This window comes from Mustela nivalis, assembly GCF_964662115.1.
Source record: "Mustela nivalis genome assembly, chromosome: 1".
Taxonomy (NCBI): Eukaryota; Metazoa; Chordata; class Mammalia; order Carnivora; family Mustelidae; genus Mustela; species Mustela nivalis.
In genome coordinates, this window is record NC_139020.1 from 207,223,812 (window position 1) to 207,245,526 (window position 21,715).

At 57.6% G+C, this 21,715-nt stretch overlaps 1 protein-coding gene across 9 annotated transcripts; it reads right to left on the reverse strand.

Moving 5' to 3' along the window:
* Positions 1-50: 50 nt before the first annotated feature.
* NACC1 (nucleus accumbens associated 1) lies at positions 51-21,701 on the reverse strand. Of its 9 annotated transcripts, XM_082729862.1 has the most exons (10): positions 21,598-21,701; positions 20,736-20,828; positions 6,293-7,273; positions 6,015-6,188; positions 5,328-5,433; positions 5,130-5,227; positions 4,284-4,539; positions 1,711-1,790; positions 1,046-1,186; positions 51-422 (listed from the first exon to the last, which is right to left on the reverse strand). In XM_082729862.1, the coding sequence occupies exons 3-9, from the start codon at positions 7,263-7,265 to the stop codon at positions 1,095-1,097; spliced, it is 1,779 nt and encodes a 592-aa protein (XP_082585988.1). In that variant the 5' UTR covers positions 7,266-7,273; positions 20,736-20,828; positions 21,598-21,701; the 3' UTR covers positions 51-422; positions 1,046-1,094. The 9 variants fall into 9 exon arrangements, 8 of the variants coding, with proteins under 8 accessions (XP_082585988.1, XP_082585987.1, XP_082585986.1 ...); XM_082729861.1 differs by lacking the exons at positions 20,736-20,828; positions 21,598-21,701 and adding an exon at positions 20,346-20,543; XM_082729860.1 differs by lacking the exons at positions 20,736-20,828; positions 21,598-21,701 and adding an exon at positions 12,824-13,008 and having other exon boundaries at positions 51-289.
* Between the last annotated feature and the right edge of the window lie 14 nt (positions 21,702-21,715).

A 21,715-nucleotide genomic window follows, 5' to 3' on the forward strand; every position in this document is an offset into this window, starting at 1 on the left:
TGCGTGTGCATACACGCACACACGCCTTTGAGGTATTTCAGTGGTCAGGATTTGTGCGGCAAAGGCCATTCCAGTTTATTTCTGGGTTTCACCATGGATAACGTTGAGTAATGCCAACCCTGATTCTTCCTTGACTCAGTGAATCTTCTGCTTGTTCTGGGCCTACTGCAGGCCAGCCCTTTGACACAGAGCTGAGCGGTCGCTTCTGAGGGGCCCCAGTAGCGCCGGGCTCCGTGGCTCACCTGGTCCCCGAGGCAGCGTTTGTCAGCTCTGGGGTTTCCGAGCTTGTCTGGGTATAAAAGGATTCCTGTGAGCTGGGAAAACTTAGCCAGCGTCTCAAGAGGTTCAAATCCCGTGCAGCGTGCGGTCAGACATCAGAACCACGCCTCTCGCTTGTTCATTTACACACCAGGAAATACTGCCTGTTACGAGAATGTCCTTACATCAGGCTCATCTGTCCAGATCTTAAAAAGAACCGAATACGTACAGATTCCCTTTCTGATGCAAACCCATTGATGCTATCGCTTGATCTTTCTATAGTTAGTTCCAAGTCTTCCTGGGGTTCAAAGACAGGACTTCTGGAATCAGATGGTGCTTCCACTTACCTGGGGCAGCCTTCCTGTTACCTGAAGTGACTGGTCTTTCTGTTGATGCCACTGGCTCTCAAAACCCTACTTTCTGGCAGCTGGTTGGGGCGAGGGGGGGGGGGGGCTGGTTTTCTTGACACATCCAGGCCTCCTTGGGAACTGAAATCCTCTCTGATCATCTCCCCATGATGTCTGGATGTTCCCCTAATTCGGGAGTAGATAGGCCTGGCCAGGGCAGGGGATGAAGCCTCCTTTCCCAAATTATCTTCTGACTTGACAGGACCCCTAACATTGATGAATAACCTTCCCACGCTACTAGAAATATTTCTGAATCAGGGTACCTTACAGCCCATCTGTGTGTTTTCCATCAGACTTGAGAGGACATTTTGTCCTTCCCTATCCTCAGGACCCACAGCTGTCCAAGGTATTTTAAAGGACACTGGCCGAATCTGACTCACCATCCCCACTCATGTTCCTTCCGATGCTGGAGTGCACGGGCGCCCTGGCTCAGCCACAGTGAAGGAGGTGGGTGTGTTCAGGATGCAGAACTGGGACTAGGGGTGTCAAACGGCCACAGAAGGGGAGCGAGCCAGGTGGGTCTGTCCTACAGCCAATTCAATAGAGGCCCTTCTTGGGGGTGATCCCATGGGACCCTGGCACAGGACTGAGAGCCCATGCATGTGCAGAAGAGCTCCAGGGCATCGTGTCTATATACACTAGGGTAGCCAGAAAGGTGCTACTTAACAAGCCCCAACGTGGGGCTTAAACTCACAATCCCGCAATCAAAAGTCCACACTTGCGAGCGAGCCAGCCAGGTGCCCCGTTCCAAGGGGCAGCTACTGGCAGCTTGGGTTTGAGCCTCTGAAGGAGGGAAACTGCCCCTCCCCCCCACAGAGGTTCTGAGATGCAATGGCTACAACGGCAGTTCCCAGCGCACACTGAGCCCGCGGCGAGCCCCTGTGTGCATCTGTCCCTCCCTGGGCCCCGCCCCCAGAGAGCGGCATGCGGCTGGGCTGTTACAAAGGCGTTTAGTTTATTCTCCTCATCAGTGTCACTGATATTCTCATGGTTCACATTTCCCAGTGCGGCTCCTCTCCTTACAGTAGTTAATGTGCAATCTCACTTACGGGCCCAGGGAGTGGGGGGTCGGCCCAGGGCGGGGAGGCCGTTGGCACTTCACACGGACAGGGCGGGCGGTCTGTCCTGCGTGAAAGAGGCGGGTGAGTGGGCGGCCAGGGGAGGTGAAGGGGGGGCCCCCACAGTCTCTCTCTTTTTTTTTTTTTTTGCGTTGGTTGGTGATTCTCCATTCGTGCTCCTCCCTGGGCTGCCCGGGGTTGGGGGGACCATGCAGCTCAGAGCAGGGCAGGGCAGGGGTGGGGAGAGAAGGAAAAGCAGCAGGCCGCCCAGGAGGTGGGGAGGGCAGGGCGGGAGGGACGCAGGGGTGGCTCCTGGGGTAAGGCACAACCCTGTCTTTGGCTCTCCTGGTGAGGAGTTTCCTCCCCTGCACCCCTGCCCACCCCCTCCCCTCCCTTCCCCCCCAACACAGTCCCCGGGGCCAGGGGCACCTCCTGGGGTCCCTGAAATGAGGGGGCTCTCCCACCCAACCCAGTGCTGCAGGGGCTCGGAGGAGGGACACGGGCAAGCCCCACCCGGGGAAAAGGCAGGGAGGGGCTGGGCAGGGGCCTATCCAGGACAAAGGGCTAGGGAGGGAGAAGACCCCAGTCCCAGAGAGCTGGCCCCTGCTAAGGCCTGGAAGGAGGGCAGCGCCTAGGACTCCTTCCTTGTGGGGTCTGGCTGGAGCCCCAGCCGGCCCCTCGGCCTTGGCCGGCCCGGCAGCTTGCCAAGTGACCAGGATATTGTGCTTTGGGATCGATGCTGGGGTAGGATGTCAAGGCCAGGACAAGGGCGTGGGGGAGGTGCGACTAAGGTGCTTGTGCTTTAGCTGGGGCGTCGACTCCCCCCATACACTGGGCCGGCTGAGGGCTAAGGTGCGGGGGCCAGGCCAGGAAAGCAGGGTGCCAGGACACTGGCCAGACCAGATACCCCCACATCCCCACAACAAGATGTCAGGAGCGACCCCCTTGCAGATCGGTGGGGGCTCCTGGGTGGTGGGGGAGGGCTCCAAGTCAGATTCCAAGGGTCCAGTCAGGGCTGGCCGCCATCCCCCTCTCCCCATCTCCTACAATCCCCCTGCCTCTAGAAAGGCCGCTGGGAGCAATGGGAGGAATGGGCCGGTCAGATCTGGGAAGAAACGAGAGGCAGTGGGGACAGGGCTAGAGAGGAAAAGGTGAAAATTGTGAAAAAAAAGGACACCCAGTGTGGGGGAACAGGGAGTAAAAAAAAAAAAGGAACCCTCCAAAGTTTACATGTAAAATTAAAAAAAAAAAAAAAATCCCTCGCACTGGGCGAGGATAGAAAGAGGAATGGTTAGAGAAAATTCTGCAAACTGCTAAACAATGGAAGCGGGCCCTGCCTTGTCCCCAGAAGCTGGGCTCAGCCAACAGGCTAAGGCCAGGGCCACCCCTCAAATGGAACCCCGCTGGGGAGCAGCGGAGCAAGGGGGTCCTGGTCAGACCCACAGAGCCCAAGCAGAGGCCTGGCCGAGTCCCAGCCTCAGAACTGCGCACCCACACTCCATACACACGCACGCATTCACCCTGCCCCCAGCCCCCACCACGTCCTGCCTGTCACGTCCCCCAGGACCGAAGGGGACATCAGACACAGTCCTGTTGGTTTGAAAAATAAAAGGAATCTTATACTTCAATATTTCATTAGCTAAAAAAATGCTTTAAAAATTATGTACAGGGGCTGGGGCCGGGGGCTGGGGTGGGGGAGGGGGGCAAGGGCAGTAGCCCCCCAGCCTGCTCCCCTGACTTCCAGCCCTGGCCCTACTGCCTCTCATATCTTCATTTGTTTAAAAGCAAAAACGTCTACACACACACACACACACACGCACACGCGCGCGTGCACACACGCACACACTTCTGCGAGCCCAGGAAACCTCTCATTCTATTCGCAGAGACCCCTGGCCTGCCTCCAAGAGCCCCCCACTTGGGACCTGCCCCTCTCAGGCCCCAGGGGACAGATGGGGGCAACAGAGGTGGGCGCAGGGTTGGGGGGGGAGAGAAGGGCGCCGGGCCCGCCACCGCCCACCACCTTAGGTCAACGGTGGAGTTCCTCTGAGCCTGGGTTCCCTCAGCTGTGAAATGGGCAGTCCCCTCCGCCTCGCCTACCCCAGCCCCCAGGTGCAGGGACAGACGAGGGAGTCAGGAAGGCGCTTTTGGAAACATGGAAGCACTGGGAGGTGGTGGCAGGAGGGGTCCTGAGAACCCTGGGGCCCCGGGCCTGGGGAAGGGGCCTTCCTGAGCCCCCCAGGCCGGCCCCTCCCCATACCTGGCCTGGTGAGTGGAGAGACCACTGCTGGAGGTTAGGGGAGGGGGAGCGCAGGCTCCCCAGCGGTGCCCGAGCATGCTAGAGAGGCAGCACAGAGCTCGCACCGGCTGCCGCCCTCTCCTAGCCCACTCGGATGGTGGTCGGAGGGTGGGATGAGGAGGCAGAGGGGCTGGGAGCATGCAGCGCCCCCCGCGGGTCCTGGGGAGGGACAGACAGTAGCTCGTGACCAAGATGGTGGGGGGGTGTGATGGGGCGGGTGGGGGGAGTGTGACGGCCCCGCGGGGAGGGTCCGGTGGTAGTTACTGGAGGGCCTCAGCCGAGGGGCCGGCCTCGCCGTCGTGGCTGGCCGTCTCGAAGCTGTGCTCCACGCCCATCATGTCCGGCTCTATCTTGCCCGTGTCGCTGATGAAGGTGGTGTAGGCATCACCCTCGGCCATGAGCACCTTGAGCTTGGGGATCCAGCTCTTCCGCACGACACGGCGGGCATTGGTGCACATGTCAGCTGCGATGGCGTTCATCTCGCTCTCCTTGAAGTTGGGAGCGAAGTTCTGGCAGTAGTCTGTGAGGGCGGAGCGCACGGCTCAGGCAGAGCGTGGCACTGGCCTCTGACACGGACAACACTCAGCCACGTTGCACCTTAATCCCCTCCCGACATGCATGTGGCACCTCTGAACCCCCCTTCTGAGGTGAGAGAATGGAGGCCCCACAAGCCAGGACGCTAAACCGTACCAGTTGGCCCCATGCCTGAGATCGGCCAGGTGTGGGGTCAGAGAGGGTGCCCCAGTGCTCTTGAAAAACCTGGGTCATTTGCCAGAATTTAGGAATGGGAAGATTCCAGGTAAAAACCTAGACTTCTCTCCTGAACACGGCTGGGGAGGCTGCTTCATCACTCCCATGACTACCCAAGGACCCTTTCCCTGCCCCCCACCATCTGACACAGGCTTACCTTCAGTGTCCACCCGCCCCCCAACAGCCCCTGCAACTGTGAAGAAATCCGTAACCCATCCCAGTCCTCTTCCTAACAAGTTCAGACTCAGCCTCAGAATCCTTCTTAACACCAATCCCCACCCATCAGGGTCAACAGCGAAGAGGACCACCTGCCTGCCCCAGACCCCACCCCAGCCTGACTCCAGAAGGCCAGACACTCACATTTGACAGCATGAAGGACGCGACTGTCCAACGGTTTGCGACTGGGGTTGTTGGAGGAAGAGCGGATGCCGGTGCCACAGCTGTTAGCCAGCGTGTTCCTGAGGTGGGGAGCATGGGTGTGGGGTAGAGTCAGGCCCTCTGCAGTGGGGGGCGGGGGCAGCCATCCTCCCCTCCATCTGGGCTCTGTGAGGGCCTCACCGGTCAAAGAAGGAAGCCAGGAGGCGCCGCAGCAGGACCTTGTGCCGCGTGCCCGCGCTGACGTGGCAGTTCATGAGCTGCGCCCTCGTGATGTACACATTGGTGCCTGGAGTGGGGAGCAGGAGGGTGGCCGGGGGGCCCCAGACTGCCCCGTTCCCCACTTGGCCAAGCCCTGGCCTGGACCTGGCCAAGATGCCCCCTGACAACTCGCCCCAGCATGGCCTGGTCAGCGATCAGGAAAGGCCAGCTGGTGGTGCCACTGTCCATGGGGCACCTACAGCATGCCGAGCCTGCTCGCGCTCGCATGGCTTCTGCCCACACAGCCACCTGGGCACCAGAACAAACAGGCAGTGGAAGCTCACACCAAGGCAACCTGACACCAAGAGCCAAGATTCTTAACCACCGTGTTAGTCAACCCTCCAACGGCCCCACGGAGCCGCTCATCAGCCCGTGTGGCCAACAGTGCCAGTCAACGCTCATACCAGCCTCTGGTGTGGAAACCTGGAGGCCAGTCTCGGGCACATATAATGCAAAGGGGGGTCAGCTGCCCTAGGGCAAAGCAAGTGGTAGCAGGGGTGGGGTCGGACCCCAAGTCCAGCTCCTAACCACCATCCCACAAGCCACTAGCTCAGACACAGAGGCCTGGGGTGAAGCAGGGAATCTGGGGAGGAAGTGATGCCGGCCCACCTGTCACCAGCTCCAGCTTCTCGGAGGGGTCACCCTCATCGTAGAGCTTGGGGTGACAGCGGTTGCCAATCTGGTTGATGAGCTCAGCCGGGAGAGACGCCAGGTCCTGCCGCACCCGGATGCGATTCCGGGACTCAGGGGCCACCTGCTCAGGGAGGGCCTCCACCTTCTCGGCTTTGGGGGCAGAGAGCAGCATGTGTTGCGGAAGGGGGCTGGCTGCGGGGGGGGAGGGGTGTAGGGGCAGGGCAGGGGTGGGGCGGGCAGGGCAGGCGCCTCACCTGTCTGGCCGACATTCATCATGCTGTACATGGTGTACATGTTACAGATCTGCCGGTACTGCTCGTCCGTGCCCTCCTCGCCAGCATCCTCCTCCTCGTCCTCCTCGTTGTGGTAGGAGCCAGGGCTGTCGCTGGTGTAGGCGCTTGAGGTGCCCGGGCTGGTCCGCTCTGACGTGCTGGGCCCGCTCACCACGCCCCCTGCTGCTGCTGCTGCTGCTGCTGCTGCCGCTGTGGCCCCCGCCCCCCCGGCTGGCTGCCCAGTGCTAGCCCCTGCAGCCGCTGCCACCGCCACCCCGGCTGGCTGCGCCGCTGCCACCACTGGGGCCTGCTGGGGTGGCCGGTTGGCAGCCAGGTCCGGCGTGGAGAACTTGGCCATCTTGCGGCTGCCATTGCCACCGCCACTGCTGCCGCTGTCCCACAGCCGCTTGGCCACCGGCGTGCACTGCACGGAGTCCGACTCCTGCTGCTCCGTCTTGACGCGGGACACAAGGGGCAGCGGGGTGCCACAGGCCGGCCAGCTGGATGTCTGGGCCACGGGGCTCTGGGGCTCAGATGATGGGGCCTCCTCGGCGTGCAGGCCCTGCGAGTCGCAGCTGGGGGAGCTCACCTTGAGGAAGAATTCAGTGCCCTTCTCCATGATCTCCTGGATCTGTAGGAAGCCGGCCGTGTACATGAGCAGGAACTGGTCACCCACATTCATGCTCAACCGGCCCGTGTAGCAGAAGCTGAGGATCCGCTGGAAGGACTGGGGCTGCACGGCGGCCGGCAGCTCCACCACCGCGCTCCGGCTGCTGTTGAACAGGTCCCGGAAGTAGGAGCTGCTGGCGGCCAGCACCGCCCGGTGGGCTTTAAAGGCATGGCCCTTGACCACCACAGACACGTCACAGTACAGGCCCTGTAGCCGCTGCTCATTCAGACACTCCAGAATGCTGTTACCGAAGTTCGGGATCTCCATCTGCAGGGTCTGGGCCATGGCGGCAGCTGCACAGGGGACAGGGACAGAGAGACAGAGGGACGGACGGGGTCAGGCAGCACACTCGGTGCCCCCCCCCGCCACTCACGAAGCTCACGTGCGGCAGGGAGACACGTGGGAGCAGACATCCACATGGTGGGATTTGCCGTGGTGGGGAGAACTGCCGGCAGCCACCCACGCCCTTGGTCCCAGCACAGAATTGCCTCTGTGACAGACTGTCCAATCAGGCATGGCAGCTCCAGGGCCGGGTGGCCACAGCGGCCCCTTCCAGTGGGGGTGTGGGGGCAAAAGCGTACTTACACATGTGTGTTTGAATACTAAATGAGTCAACACAGTGAGAACTCTGTGAGTGTTAGCCATCGCCAGCACAGCACACACGGGGGAACTCTGAAGGGGACTGGCATCGAAACACCAAAGGGTCAGGGGCATCGGGGTCTTCGCACCGTGGCCGCAGTGCTGAGGACAGGACCCCCGATCACGTTGGCTGAAGGACTAAGGGAGCACTCGGGGAACTCTGAGGCTGCCCGAGGACAGGACCCGTCGGCAGGGAAATGCAAATGCAAACCACAAGGAAACACCATTTCATACCAGCTCGGCTGGAGAGAATCAAAAAGACAGACAACAAGTGTTGGCAAGGAGGAGATCGGAAGCCTCCTACACTGCGGCTGGGAATGTAAAATGGTGCAGTTGCTATGGAAAACAGTCTGGCAGGTCCTCAAGTGATTAAACACGAAATTATCAGATGACCCAGCAATTCCATTCCTCAGAATTATACCCAGGAGAAACGAACACCCGTACCCACAGAAACACCTGTACGTGAGTGTCTATGGAACCACTCGCAAGCACCAGAAAGATGGAAACCCAAACGACCATCAACTGATGAATGGCTTAAAACAAACAAACAAACAAACAAAACAAACAAAAAAACCCCAAAAACCCATGGTCTGGTCATATGATGGAGTATTATTCACCCATATAAAGGAACGAAGCACTGATACACACCATTCTATGGGCAAACCTTGAAAGCATGCTAAAGCAAGAAGGTGGACACAAGAACTGTGTATTATACGATCCCGTTTATGTAAGATGTCCAAAACAGGCAAATCCGGAGCCAAAAAAAGCAGGCTAGTGGCTGCCAGGGGCTAGGTGGGGTGTGGGGTGGCGAGCAGAAGGATGCGGACATTTCTTCTGGCCGTAACTTAAAATGGTCTAAAATTGTGGTCACGTGCACACAACTCTGGATAATCGATCTTCGAACACCACGGGCTGGAACTGTGTGGGTCCACTTATACACAGAATTTTTTTCAATAGTACAGGACTGCAAATGTTATTTTCTCTTCCTTATGATTTTCTCCTCCCTCCCTCCCCTTTTCTTTAAAGGAATTTCTACACCCAAGGCGGGGCTCAGACTCCCAACTCCAAGATCTAGAGTCGCCTGCTCTACTGACTGAACCCGCCAGCAAATCTTATTATTTTCTTAGTAACATTTTTTTCTCTAGTTTAATCACATAGAACACATACAAGATATAAAATATGTGTTAACGGTTATCAGTAAGGCTTCTGATCAAAAGTAGGCTGTTAAATTCGGGGTGGGGAGGACTTGAAAGCTGTATATGCACTTTTGACCTTGTGTGCGCACTGGTGGGGGGGCGTTAGTGCCCCTAACTCACTCGTCATTCAAGGGTCAACTGTACTGAAAACCATTCAACTATACGCTTTCAATGGAGACCGTGCTACGTGCAACTCAATAAAGCCAAGGAAAGAGAAAAAAAAGAATCCACACTTGCCATGAATGCTGTGGTTCCTTTGAATTTTGAACCTAGTGATCCTACTGCTTATTTACAAAAAATAGATAATATTGGGGCACCCAGGTGGCTCAGTGGGTTAAAGCCTTTGCCTTTGGCTCAGGTCATGATCCCAGGGTCCTGGGATTGAGCCCCACATCGGGGTCTCTGCTCTGTGAGGAGCCTGCTTCCCCTTCTCTCTCTGTCTGCCTCTCTGCCTACTTGTGATCTCTGTCTGTCAAAATAAATAAATAAAACCTTCTAAAAAAAAAAAAAAGATAATATTTCCATGCTCAGAACAGAATCTGCTTGGGATTCTCTCTCCTTTCCCCCCTCCCCCACTCTCCCTTTCTCTAAAATACACAAGTATAAAATTAATCTTTAAAGGAAAAAAAAAAAAGGAGGGATGTCTGAGTAGCTCAGTCAGTTAAGCATCTGCCTTTGTCTCAGGTCACAATCGCAGGGTCCTGGGATGGGCCCCATGTCAGGCTCCCTGCTCAGTGGGGAGAGCCTGCTTCTCCCTCTCCCTCTGGAAGCCACTCCTCTGCTTGTGCTCTCTCTCAAATAAGTTAAAAAAAATAATAATACTTTTTTAAAAAATAAAAATAAACTAAAAAAATAAAAAGGAACGGTCCGTGACCGTGCGCAGTGAGTGCAGGCACCTGTCAAATGTGAACTTCTGCTTCACAGCCTATTATATCACTGCACATTCCAGCACATTCCAATCCAGAACTGGGCATGTCCAATAGTCTGAGTGCCCTCATAAAAGGGCTCTAAAGGACAATGTAGCTTTACGACTGTACCCATGGTAAAAGCGAGTCCCCTGCAGTTCTGTAAAATACAGGAGGCAGTGGTCCTGAATGGGCAGGATGGGTATGAGAAGAGTCGGGCTGTTGAGGAGAAAGGAGGAAAGCATGTGTGCAAAGGCCCTGGGGCAGGTACCAACTAGAGACCCCAGCGGTTTCCCCTCATTCCCAGATTAGCTTTCACGCGTCTTTCACATTTTCCACTCACTATTGAGTCCCTCCTGAGCCGCCTCCACAGGCTGAACACTGGGACACAGGGGCCCTACCTGGCATCACTGGACTCAAAATTATGCTGCACAGACTGATAGGCAAGTGCCGGCTCCAGAATCAACTCCCTCCTGGGAGCATGAACTCCAAACCTCTACTTCTCCATTTGGAAACAAATGTTGCTAAGACCAACCCTACCACACAAATTCAGTCTGTCCTCTCAAACTTGCTGCATGTGGTGGAACCCTGAGAGAGACACCAACAAGCCCCACCCCTCCCAGCACCCATGCTTCCAAAGAGCTGACCGGTGCCTGGCAGGAAGTTCTCTGAACCCTCTTAGCAAACCTATGGGGCCAATTTCATACTCCCAGTTCTCAGATGGGAAAACTGAGGCCACAGGGAAGCCAAGAACTGTTCCAAGGGTCACTGGTAAGTAAGTAATACGGACAAGAGTCTGTGTAGGCACTGAAACTTGTGATTTCCCTTGGGTATGCCCTTTGCCTCCTTGTCATCATCAAAATCACGGTGACTGCCAGAAAAAACAATTTAGGGTCAACAGGGGCTAGGCGGAGACAGGGACTCTCCCATCAGAAGACAGCACACTTCTTTCAAGGGCTCAAACTCAGTGCCAGGTGGGCTCGGAGCTGACCCTGTGTGTGGAGACAGGAGAAACAGGCACTAAGATAAGGCAAAGAACAGAATCCAGAGAGCCTGCTCCAGGGGACTCGAAGCCCCAACCCAACTCCCAAGGCTGCCAAAATGAAGCTGCTCCAGGTACTGGAGCCCAAGTGACCAGAGTCAAGGAAGTCAAGGGAAAGGTTAGCTCCCATCCCTGAAAGAGACCTCTAGACCCCTCAAGCTTGGAAAGCTCATACCGGAAGGGGGAGGACCAAGGCAGGAGAGGCCAGCAGTGGAGTCAGAGCAAACCCCTGCACCACACCTTGTTTCAGATGCCAATTCGTCCCCTCTGTGCCTTGGTTTGTTCATCTGTAAAATGGGGACTCATTTACCCAATCCACCCCGATAAACCACAAGGCACAGGGGACAAGCTTTAAAGAAGACTGGCTGTCCCCACATGCTGAGGTCTGGGGGGAGACACAGGGAGGGATACAACCAGGAAGAGTGCGTCCCTGAGGGGCGGACTGGGAGTGAGGCGCAGCCTGGAGATTCCCAGGAGGCTGGTGTTGGCTTGAGGCTGGGAGTACAGGGGCAACGGGGCTGCTGGGAAGGGTATGGACAGGGGGTGCCTGGCCTGGTGAGGACAAATGTTTCTGAGGGAGCAGGGGGGAGCCTGAAGCAAGGGAGGTGCAGGCCCAGACCATCCTGGGGAAAATTCACAGGAGCAGTGTGGAGAACAGAAACAGGTGAGACGCTGAGGGCTGGGCTAGTGGTGGGGGCAGGCGGTGGTGGCAGGGATGGGGAGAGAGAGAGAGAGAACACTCAGATCTGTGAGTGCGTGGCTATGAAGAGGGGGCACCACGATAGGAATAAGTGACTCCAGGGGCGCCTGGGTGGCTCAGTCATTAGGTGTCTGCCTTTGGCTGGGGTTATGATCCCTGGGTCCTAGGACGGACTCCCTGCTTAGTGAGCCTGTTTTTCCCTGTCCCTCTGCTCCCCATGCTTGTGCGCTGTCAGAAAAACAAATAAATAAAAACTCTTCGGGCGGGGAGAGCGCAGTGGAAATGAACGACTCCAATTTGGGACCCAGCAGCTGGTGGGGGCTGCAGGGACACTCTGAGGAGTGCTCCCATCTGTGGTCCTCATGCCAGGTGCTGCTGCAGGAGCTGTCCTTGGGGTTCCCCGGGGGTGGGGGGCAGCGGGTGCTAGTACTGCCCCACTGGATAGGTGGGGGCCGACAGCCAGCCTGCAGGGCCTGGCCCCTCACTGGGAAACTGGCACAGGCTGGCCACTCAGAGCAAGCTCAGCCACAGGAACACTGATGTCCCTGTGGTAACAGGAGGGAACATGCACAGGAAGGGGCCCCCCGAGGGCGACAGCCACTCCACATTCAGGCTGGGATCCCCCAAGCCTTGTGAACCCCAGTCTCAGAGCCCAGCACCCAGGGCTTTCAAGCCTTTGGGAGGGGGAGGGAGACAACTGGTACAAAGAACTCAACCAGTCAGAGCCCAGGAACCCCCCGCCCTGCCCCCACAACAGTGCAGGGGAGTGGGGTGGCAGGTTTTGAGTTGCAGAAACCCTGCACAGCCCTGCTGCCCCTGCAAGGACAGGGGAAAGCAAGGCCTTGGCTGGTTTCAGAAGCACAGTGACAGGCCGCCCCCAGGTTCCCCACCTTCCGCTCATCCCTGGGCAACTACCCCAATCCGGTCCTCTGGACTCCGAAGGAACAGCTGACCTGACTCTGCGCGAAGCCCCTATCCCATACCAGCCCGGGGTGGGGGGCTGGGAGGCAGGGAGACGACAACCACGGAGCCCTCATGGGCTCCCAGAAAAAGCAGGTCTAAAGTACCAGGTACCTGGCCTGGGTCAGGGTCACCTGCTACCGATGGAGCCAAGAGTTGGGGGTCTCTAAAGCATCCTACAATTCCGTGCCCAGCAAGCAACTGCATGGCTCTCCCACCCCAGCCAGGCCTTTGGCCAAGCTGTGCACGCTGCCCAGAGGCCCCCCTAGCTCTCACTGCCCACATCCTCCTCTTCCACCCTCCGTCCCCCCGGCTCTGAGAATTCTCAAGACTAGAGACACCCCCCTCTGCACGCCCTCTGCACGCTCTCCCCACGGCCCATCCAGAGCCCTTATGCTTACCTCTGAGAACACTGAAACGCACTTGATTACAGACTCCCTTAGGGCACAACACCATTCAAATCCTCTCTCCTCAGAAGCTGGCATATTAGCCTGCCCATCTTCTGGGGTCCTCAGACCCCCCCAAGGGAAGGAGCAGCAGCCAGTCCTAAACAGGGCCGAGTGGGCCCTCCTAGCATCGTTAGTGTCCTGGTCACAAATATAAGCAGGTCTCCCGGTGCGATGCAAGGGCCCAGCATACGGTTTCCATGACCTCCCAAGTCATTCAACAAATATTTGCCAAGCGCCTGCCTGGGGCATGAAGAGCCTGGGAGCCTGCGGTAGGCCAGGACTGAGACAAGGCCAGCCACCCAGGGCTCACGGTCCCATGGGGAACGTGGCCATACATTCAGAGTCACACAGATCAACGTGCTGCATACCCGGGCCTCTGACTGTGCCCAGAAGAGGGGACATTAGAGCTGGTATCTGGCGGGGGTCGGGGGATGGGCGAGGGAGCAGATCTAACCAGGCAGTGGTGGACTGGGAGCGCAGCCCTCAGTGTACTGGGAAGTTGTGCAGAGCCCTGAGGGAGAAGCAGCCATGGTCCTTCCAGAAACTGAAGGTAAATAAAAGTGGACACTGAGCTCTATCCTTGGTCAACCTCTCTCCTCCCAGGGATCAAACCCAGACTCAGGGCCCTGCTCTGGACCAACCTGTGCCTCTCACCCCGATGCATATGTTGAAATGCTAACCCCCAATGTGTCTGTTATTTGGAAATACAGTCTTTGGGGGTAATTAAGATTAAACAACGACATAAAAGTGGGGCCCTCGTCTGCTGGGACTGATGTCCATAGAGAAGAGAGACATTTCTCTCTGTGAGCATGCGCACCAAGGCCCTCTGGACCTGATCTCAGGCCTCCAGCCCCGACAACCTCGAACAGTGTCTGTTGCCTGAGCCATCCCGTCTGTGGGGTTTCTGTCAGGGCAGGCGGACTCGAGAGAGGCTGGAAGTTCCATCCACTCACGTCCAACTCCCCCACGGAGCCCCGGACCTGGACTGCCTGTGGATGTCTTAGATACCAACTCCGCCCCGGTCCGCTGGCCGTAGCTTACAGCAGCTCCAGCCCTCCTTGCTCGGGGCAAGACCCTCAGACTCGACCCCAAACTCTTTTAAAACCAGTTTTCACCGCCAGTTCTTGGACTTCCTAGCACACTGTCCTCGAGACGGCCGCAGCTCTTCATGTCCTCCCAAGCCATAACCCGGCTCGAGCTTCCCAAGACAACCTCTCCCAACCCCGACCCTGCACTTCTCTGGCTTGACCTTTCCTCGCTGGCACTTCCCACCGTCCAGCTACCCAGGTGTCTTCAGCTTTGTGTCACCTCCACCGGCGCCTGCCTCTCTGGTTCACACTGTGGTGACTGCTACCCCTAGACCAGATCGGCACACAACGGGTGCTTAATAGTTGTTTGCGGAATGAAGAATTACTGCAGTTACTACCAACCTCACTCCCTGTTTGGTTCCACTTTAACGTGACTCCAACAGTGGGCCTCAGCTGAGGTCTCGGAGCTTGGCCTGGAGTGCCATCCACCCCACGGGGGGAATCCTCAGGGCCAGCGTGGAGGGGGCTGTGCAGACGGGTGCCCTCCTCTGGTGGCCGCACCAGCTGGGCGGCCTGCAGTCAGGGTCCTGCTCTGGGCTCAGCATGGATTCCCATCAACTGCTCACACTACTGTGGGATCGCGCTGGGGTACGGCAGGCTTGAACCGGAAGTGCTTTGTGTGGCTGGGTGATTCCTAGGAGTGGGGGTGGAAACTGCCAGTGGTTTGGAGAGGGAGCCCCACATTCCCGGGGCAACAGAAGCTAGCGGTACAGGTGTCTGCCACCATCACAGACCACCCTTCCCGCTGACCTTCCAGGGAACCAGTGAGCTGCCCGGGGACATGCAAGCCAATTAAGGGAAACCACCAACCCCAGCAGAAGGACCAAAAGCCCTTGGGAAGCCCCCCACCCCTTCATGTAGCTCAGCATGAGGTCAGAGTAAAGGAGGGGGTGGGGGACACACCCCCCTAGGCTGTTCAAGGAGCCTTCCTGGCCCAGAGCCATTTGGACCCTCTCTAGGAGCTGAACGAGAAGGCAGCTTAAGTAAACATTTGCTAGCAAAGAACAAAGCATTATCTGACTGTACAGATCCTTATGTCGGCATCTTTTTAAAAACTTTTTATATATTTTTTTTGGGGGTAGTATCTACACCCAACGTGGAGCCTGAACTCACGACCCCAAGGTTAAGAGTCCTGAGACTCAGAGTCACATGCTCTTCCAAATGAGCCAGCCAGGGACCGCCCCCTTACAGTTGACATTTTTAAAGTATGTGCTCATTTAATTCATTCTCTTTTTCTCCAAAAAGCTGCCATTAAATCCACGGCAGGTGACAGGATTGTGACAGGGGGATAGGTGGCAATTAGCATCGCCCCTTCAATGCGCGGCACCTGGCAAGGGCTCCATGACACCTCTCGCTAGTTTCTGAGGTAGAAATGACTCTTCGCGCCATTTTCTGGGTTAGGACAGCAAGGCCCAGGATGGCACTGAGGTAGTGTCTGGCTCTTCTCCCAGAGTCTGGTGGTAACAGCAGCTGAGGCTTCCTGACCAAGGCCGGCCCATACCCACCTCTCACTCTACATGGTCCCATCACTCCAAGGCGTGCAGCCACTGTGACCAGATCCATTTTGTGGATGGGAAAACTGGGGCGCAAAGAGGCCAGAGTCAAGAAGGGAAGCCAAGACAGGCCAACGTGAGATGGGGCTCTTTGTCCTCACTGGATGTGTCCTCCCCAGAAATGGGGTGTTGGGTGCCCTCTGAGGGCCAGACAGGGTGCTGGTCCTTCTGCTGCTCTGGGAGAGGCCTTCTCCTCCGCCCAGCCTCCCGCAGCCACTCTCCGCCCTTCCTCCCCACCCTGCCACCTCCCTGGAACCAGCAGTCCAGCCCAGTGCTTCTCCCTCTCGCCGCCCACTCTCTTGCAGCCCTGGGGAATCTGGCCTCTGTCTGCAGCAGCTCCTCAGAGAAGGAGATGGGCAGCAGACCTCCCCCTCCCCACTGGCCCACCTTCCTGAGTTAACACCCTAATCCCCGCGTGAGCCTTCAGACTTGAAGGACCCGGTGGCAGCAGCCACACCAAGGGTGGTGAAGGGAGCATCAAGCGTGAAGGCCCCGAGGGGACACCTGCGCAGCCCAGGAAGGAGGCTGGCAGGGCTGCTGGGCACGTGGCTGCTGGGCTGGGGCTTGTTGACAGGTGCTGGGAGACCATGCCAGGGCCTCTCGGCAGGGCTCGAGAATCCGAATCCTTTTATCTTACCTGAAGTTCAAAGCTTCCTGCTTAAAATTGTGCTCCCCTTCCTCTACACTGACAGAAAACATTCACCCACAGCAGTACGTGCCCCCGACATCAGTGTTCCCAGCTATAAAATGGACTGAATGGCGGCACCTGCCACACAAGGCTGTTTCAAGGATTAAACCAGCAAGCAACACGGGTAGACTGATGCTTACCCTGAGACGGGTGCCCAGTAACACCAACTGTGATTATTAGTTATGTCCCCTTCTGTTTGCCCCGGAAGCCCCTTACAGTCTCAGGCAGCAGCGGAGACATCCTACACTTGCTGGCTCCCGGAACCTCATGCTATTTCGTGATAAATCGGGCAGTACTTCCTGGGGGCTCCCCGCCCAGTGCCTTCCCAGTATCATCCAACACCCTGGACACCAAACTCTGCGTTCCTCCTGGTAACAACATAACAAGGATCCCCTGACCTTGGCCCTGCAGCCACTGGGACTGAGCATTCCTTGGGGAGGGGAACCGCCCTGTACATTTTTTATGCTGCCGAATGGTATCCCTGGGCTCTACACCCACCAGAGGCCAGGACTAGCCCCAGCTGTGACAAATAAAAATGTTTCCAGACATTGCCCAAGCATCCCTTAAGAGGAGGTAGAATCATCCCTGATTGAGAACCACTTTGGCAGACGTATGCCTGCCGGTTCCCACTATCAGAGGAGGAAATGGGAGATGCCAAGGTTACAACCTAGGCCCAGGGTGTCAGGGCCGAGCAAGCGGTGCTAATGGTGGGAGCAGACTGCCCATTAATACCATGTTTGCTCCCCTTTACCCAACCCCTGCTTAGTTCAGAAAACAGAGTCGCTGTCCTCACAGAGGGCTCTCTCGGATCTCTCCAAGGATGCTGAGGCCTTCACCGAAGGAGGCAGCACAGCACAGAGATGGGACGGCGACCACAGCCAAACACTGAGCCCAGTCTGCAACCACTACGAGACGGGTCCCACTTCACAGCCTCTGCAGCTCCACAGTCTCCCCAGGGGAAGATGGAGGGATGGCCTTCTCAGCCAGGAGATCCAGCAGCAGAGGCAGGAGATGGGCCTGCACGCTCCTGCCGGGCACAACAGACCCCAAAGGCCTGGGGCAGGGCGGAAGCGATCAGGGCGATGAGGAGCAGGAAGGACCCGAGACAGGGAACAAAGGCTGTTCAAGCACCGCCGACCTGTCTTCAAGCCTGGGAAAGAGGTTCATCGTCGCCTCCAACACAGGCTCCCTTCTCCATCACTAGCTCTGGCACCGAACCTGATGCACTCGGAGTCAGACCTGGCTGGAGCAACCCCCCACAGGTTCTCCGAGACCGACAGAAACTCAGCCGTCCTCACAGCCTGGCTCAGGCCCCAGACTTTAAAAAGCCTGGATGCAGGCCAAGGGGTATGGACTTTCATCTAGGTAGGGGCAGTGGGGAGATCCAGGAGACCCCGAGGCCGGGCGCTTTCCTGAAAATGGCACTAAGGGTCTTCATCTCCACACTAGGGTCACCCCCACTCCTTCCTTATGAGGACAAGATATTTAGAGAACTTAGCAGAAAGCTGGCACAGGCTCAATAAAGGCTTTCAATGTGCTGTCCCCTCTGCCCAGAACGTTCGCTCCTCCCTGCCCCAGCTTCCCCCCACACCAGGCTGACTCCTTCTTATTCAGGGCTCAGTTCTCCCACAAGCCTTCCCTGACCACCCAATTTGAAATTCTCCATCCCCCTCTCCCCACCAGGATGTTATTCAGGACTGCTCCCTTGGCCCCAGCAGGTAGCCGACACCCTAGGGATAGAAAACTGTCCCACAGGTCCTTTTACTTGTAGTACTTGCTATTCTGGCTTTCTCCAACGCCCCAGGTCTGTGTGCCTCTACATCCTCACAGAAAAGTAGCTTCTGAGTGCCTCCTCTAGCTCTAGAGGCAGCTAGGAGCCACAGCCCTCCTCTGCCATCCACACACCCTGGTCAGCAACACCCCGCCCCAGCCTCTGTGACCAGAGGTAGCCACCCCCCGCCTCAGGACCCACTCCCGAGCCCCAGAAGCCAACCTAGGCCCAACCAAACAGGGAAAAAGCATCTTTAAGTGGGGCTGCAGCCCAGTTCCTCCCCCTCTCAGAGCCAGGAGGCCAGCCAGGGAGAGGAAGAGAGCAGGGCCCAGGTGGGGTCAGTTCTAGAACTACAGGGAGACTGGGGGGAGGCAAGGAATGAGGGTTACAAACCAGGCCTGGGTGATACCACTTTACCCAGCAGTCTGTGGCTCTTGTCTCAGGGGCTCAAGATCCAAAATCCGCACCCAGGACACGATGGTAACAATTAGCCCAGGGAGAAGGAAAGAAAACTGTGGTGGTCTGACCCAGGACCAAAGAAGGGAAAAGACAACCAGGCAACCAAAGCAAGATGCAGCTCTGGAGCCCAGCCTCATAACTGCCTCCCACTGCAGGCCTACAGTGACCCCTGACTTCCTGGCTCCCAGAAGACCTGGGTGGGGTGGGGGGGCTGTGAAATGAGATGTGACCAAGCCTCTGAGAAAGAAGCTTCTGCTATTCCAGCCCTCTGGGACACACCAGAGTGTGTGGGACACCCCTTTGTCCACAAAGGTACAACCCTATCCCTTGGGATGGGCAAGAGAAAAGGCCTTGGGCACAGAATTCCCACCAGGCAATCCAGAACAGTAGGAGTTCCTCCGGTCATGCTCCTCAGAGGCCAGCCCAGGAGACTGTGGGTTTGAGCTGAGTGCCAGTCAATCCTGGTCTGCCAATGTCTAGCTGGGTGACCTGGGACAAGCCACCCGGAGCCCTCACCTTCCTCCTATCAGAGAGACCTAAGCTGACCCAGTGGTGGTGAGCAATCAGTGAGCTCATCCTGGGGCCTGACCCAGGAAGAGCACCCCACAGGCAGAGCCCTGGGACCAGTAGCCCCAAAGGCCTGGGCCAGGGTGTAAATACTGGTTTTGATCTCCTCAGAGGCCTGCCTTCACCCCATCAGGAGCATCCAAATACAATGAACAGAGCTTTATAGGCTCATCTCCGGGATGCTGGTGCCTGGGAGGCCATGGTATAAGATGGTGCCTGTGAGGTCCCATCCCTTAGGCTTGAGTCCCAAGGTTCTGCTCACAAAAAGTGAAGTATCCCAAGATACTCAGGTAAGGGCCGTTGGGTTGCCCCTCTGCAAATACATATGCCCCAGCTAGGTGTTCTAGACTTTCTCAAGCTGCCCACTCAAACACCCACCGGGTGGGCCAGCACCTCGGAAAAGCCACCAGAGGCTTGCCCAAAGGGTAGGTCAGAGAGCCAGAGCCTGAGTGGGATGAAGAAAAGAGGAAAAGACCCCAGACCTGGTCCAGAAGTAACACCTGGTGGGGGAAGAGTGGGCATGTGCCTTTTGATCACACTAGTTTCTCGGGACGACCCGATTCGCGTTTCGCGGCCACCAACCCAGCGTAAAGGCGCTGCTTTCCCCCTCTCTCAAAGCTCCTGCAGCAGTTCCTCAACCTACCTGATGGCCCCAGTATCTGGCCTCCCCCCCGCCCAACACCTCTCCAAGCCCTAACCTAATTTGACCCCTGCAAACATCTCTGGGATCTCCTATCAGCCCCCATCCGAACTAACTCCGCCCACACCCACCCTGCCCCACTTCCTGGGCTTCTCCTCAGCCGCCCCCAGGCTTGTAACCTGACCCACCCACCTCCTCCAGCGCCCGGACACTACCTGCGAGTCGGCCCCTCCCCGCCCCCCCTCCGGGCCGTTTCCCTCCGGCCGCGCCACTCTCCCCTCCTCCCCCACTCCGCCGACCCAAAGCCCGACTCCTCCTTCCCCTCCCCCCAACCCCCGGCCTCCCCGGGCGCCTCCTCACTTTTCCTCCTCGGGCCCTCCAACTTCCCAGGCCTCCGGCACCTGCCCCGGCCCAACCTTGCGCCTCCCCAACGCCGAAAGCGAAGTGGGGGGAGGTCTGGGCCCGATCCCACCACCACCCCCAAACCCCACGGCCCGGCCCGGGACTGGACGCTCAAGGCCGCTAGTAAGGGCCGAGCCTCTCCGCACTCGCCGGTCCGGGGACAGTGCAGGTTGCGGACCCGGCTCCTTTTCTGTCGGAGGAGAGCACCCCCAGCCCTCCCCGCTCAGCCCTCAACCGGCCCTCGGATGCCCTCGGGCCGCCCCGGCGAGACGAGGCCGGAACCGGGCCTCGGGCGAGCCGCCTCACCTGCGCCGTGGCCGCGCTCCGGGGGCTCCCGGCGGGCTCCGCAGCGGCGGCTGGGGCCGGGCCTGGGCCCGGGGCGCGCCCCCCTGCGCCGGGGCCTCGGCCTCCGCCTCCGCGGCCTCCGCGGCCTCCGCCTCAGCAGCAGCGGCAGCCGCGGCGGCCATTCATTGTGGGCCAGGCCGCCCCAGCCGAGCGCCGAGCGAGCGCAAGCCGCGCCGCCGCCGCCGCAACCCGGCCGGGGAGGAGCGGCCGCGGCCCCGCCTTCGCCCCGCCCCCGGCCCTGCCCCCGAGGCGAGGCCAGCTGAGCGCCGAGAGGCTCCCTTCCTCCCATCTCCGTTTTCTCCCTCCATCTCCCGTTTTTTCCCCTTCGCCCTTCACGGTTTCCGCGAGTACCTTGGCTTTGCAGGAGAGTTCGACTCCCGACCCTGCCACTTTCTACTTCCGCGACCCTGGACAAGTCTCTCTGCTTTTCGGAACATTCATTTCCTGTAAAACGAAAACAACAATGAATTCTACTTACTGTGCCAGGCACCGTTTTAGACTCTTTATGGGAATTATCTCGTTTAAACTTAACACTAACATTTTTAGGTCGAAATCATTACACACACACACTTTATAGAAAGGGAGGCACAGAGATGAAAAAGACCTGCTCAAGATCACCAGTAGGTACGTGGTGGCATGTGTCAGGAATCAAACCCCGGCTCCAGAATCGACAATAAAAGTTAACGATTTTATGTATATGCCAAGCCAGATTCCGTTCTAGGCATTTAACCTGCACTAACTCGTTTAAAACTCACAACCACCCAGTAGCGAACGTTAAAAACTTCTGTCCATTTTGCAAATCGGCAAACTTAAGCATAGAGAGGGATAAGAACAAGTTGTAAGGCGAGCTGGGACTGAGAGACCCAGGCAGTGCAGACCACTACGCTCTCCTCCTACATCAGTTAGAACCTACCCAGCGGTTAGTACGTAAGAGGGGCTGCTTTGCACAGTTTCCAGGCATTCTGTAGTTTGATCTTTGCTCTATATTGGAAGCCAGCATTCTTATTTAGCAGGTAAGGAAAGTGAGGCCCAGAGAGTTTAAGTAACTTCCCAAGACCATGTGGTAGGACTGGGATTCAAACTCAGTAAATCTAACTTCAGAGCCTTAATTGTTCCGCAGAGTGCCCTGAAATAATGTGCTCACAGCACTCAATACACAGAAGCCGATCAGTAGGTGAATTTCTCCGCTTACCGCCCCCTTTCTGAGCCTCACCTTCCTCATCCGTAAAATGGGGCGAATGATGCGTCCCCTCCCGGGGGTGCCGAAGTGATTGAGGTTATCCACACTACTTTCCGAGCTTTCCGCCGTGCATTTTGATCCCGGCCACCCA

Coding starts and splice junctions, on each gene's coding strand:
- NACC1 (XM_082729860.1), bottom strand. CDS start 12,878: ATGGTGTTGTGCCCTAAGGGAGTCTGTAATCAAGTGCGTTTCAGTGTT. Junction 6,189..6,292: donor GATGAATGTCGGCCAGACAG/GTGAGGCGCCTG, acceptor CTGCCCCCAAAG/CCGAGAAGGTGGAGGCCCTC. Junction 5,228..5,327: donor CTGGCTTCCTTCTTTGACCG/GTGAGGCCCTCA, acceptor TCCCCACCTCAG/GAACACGCTGGCTAACAGCT.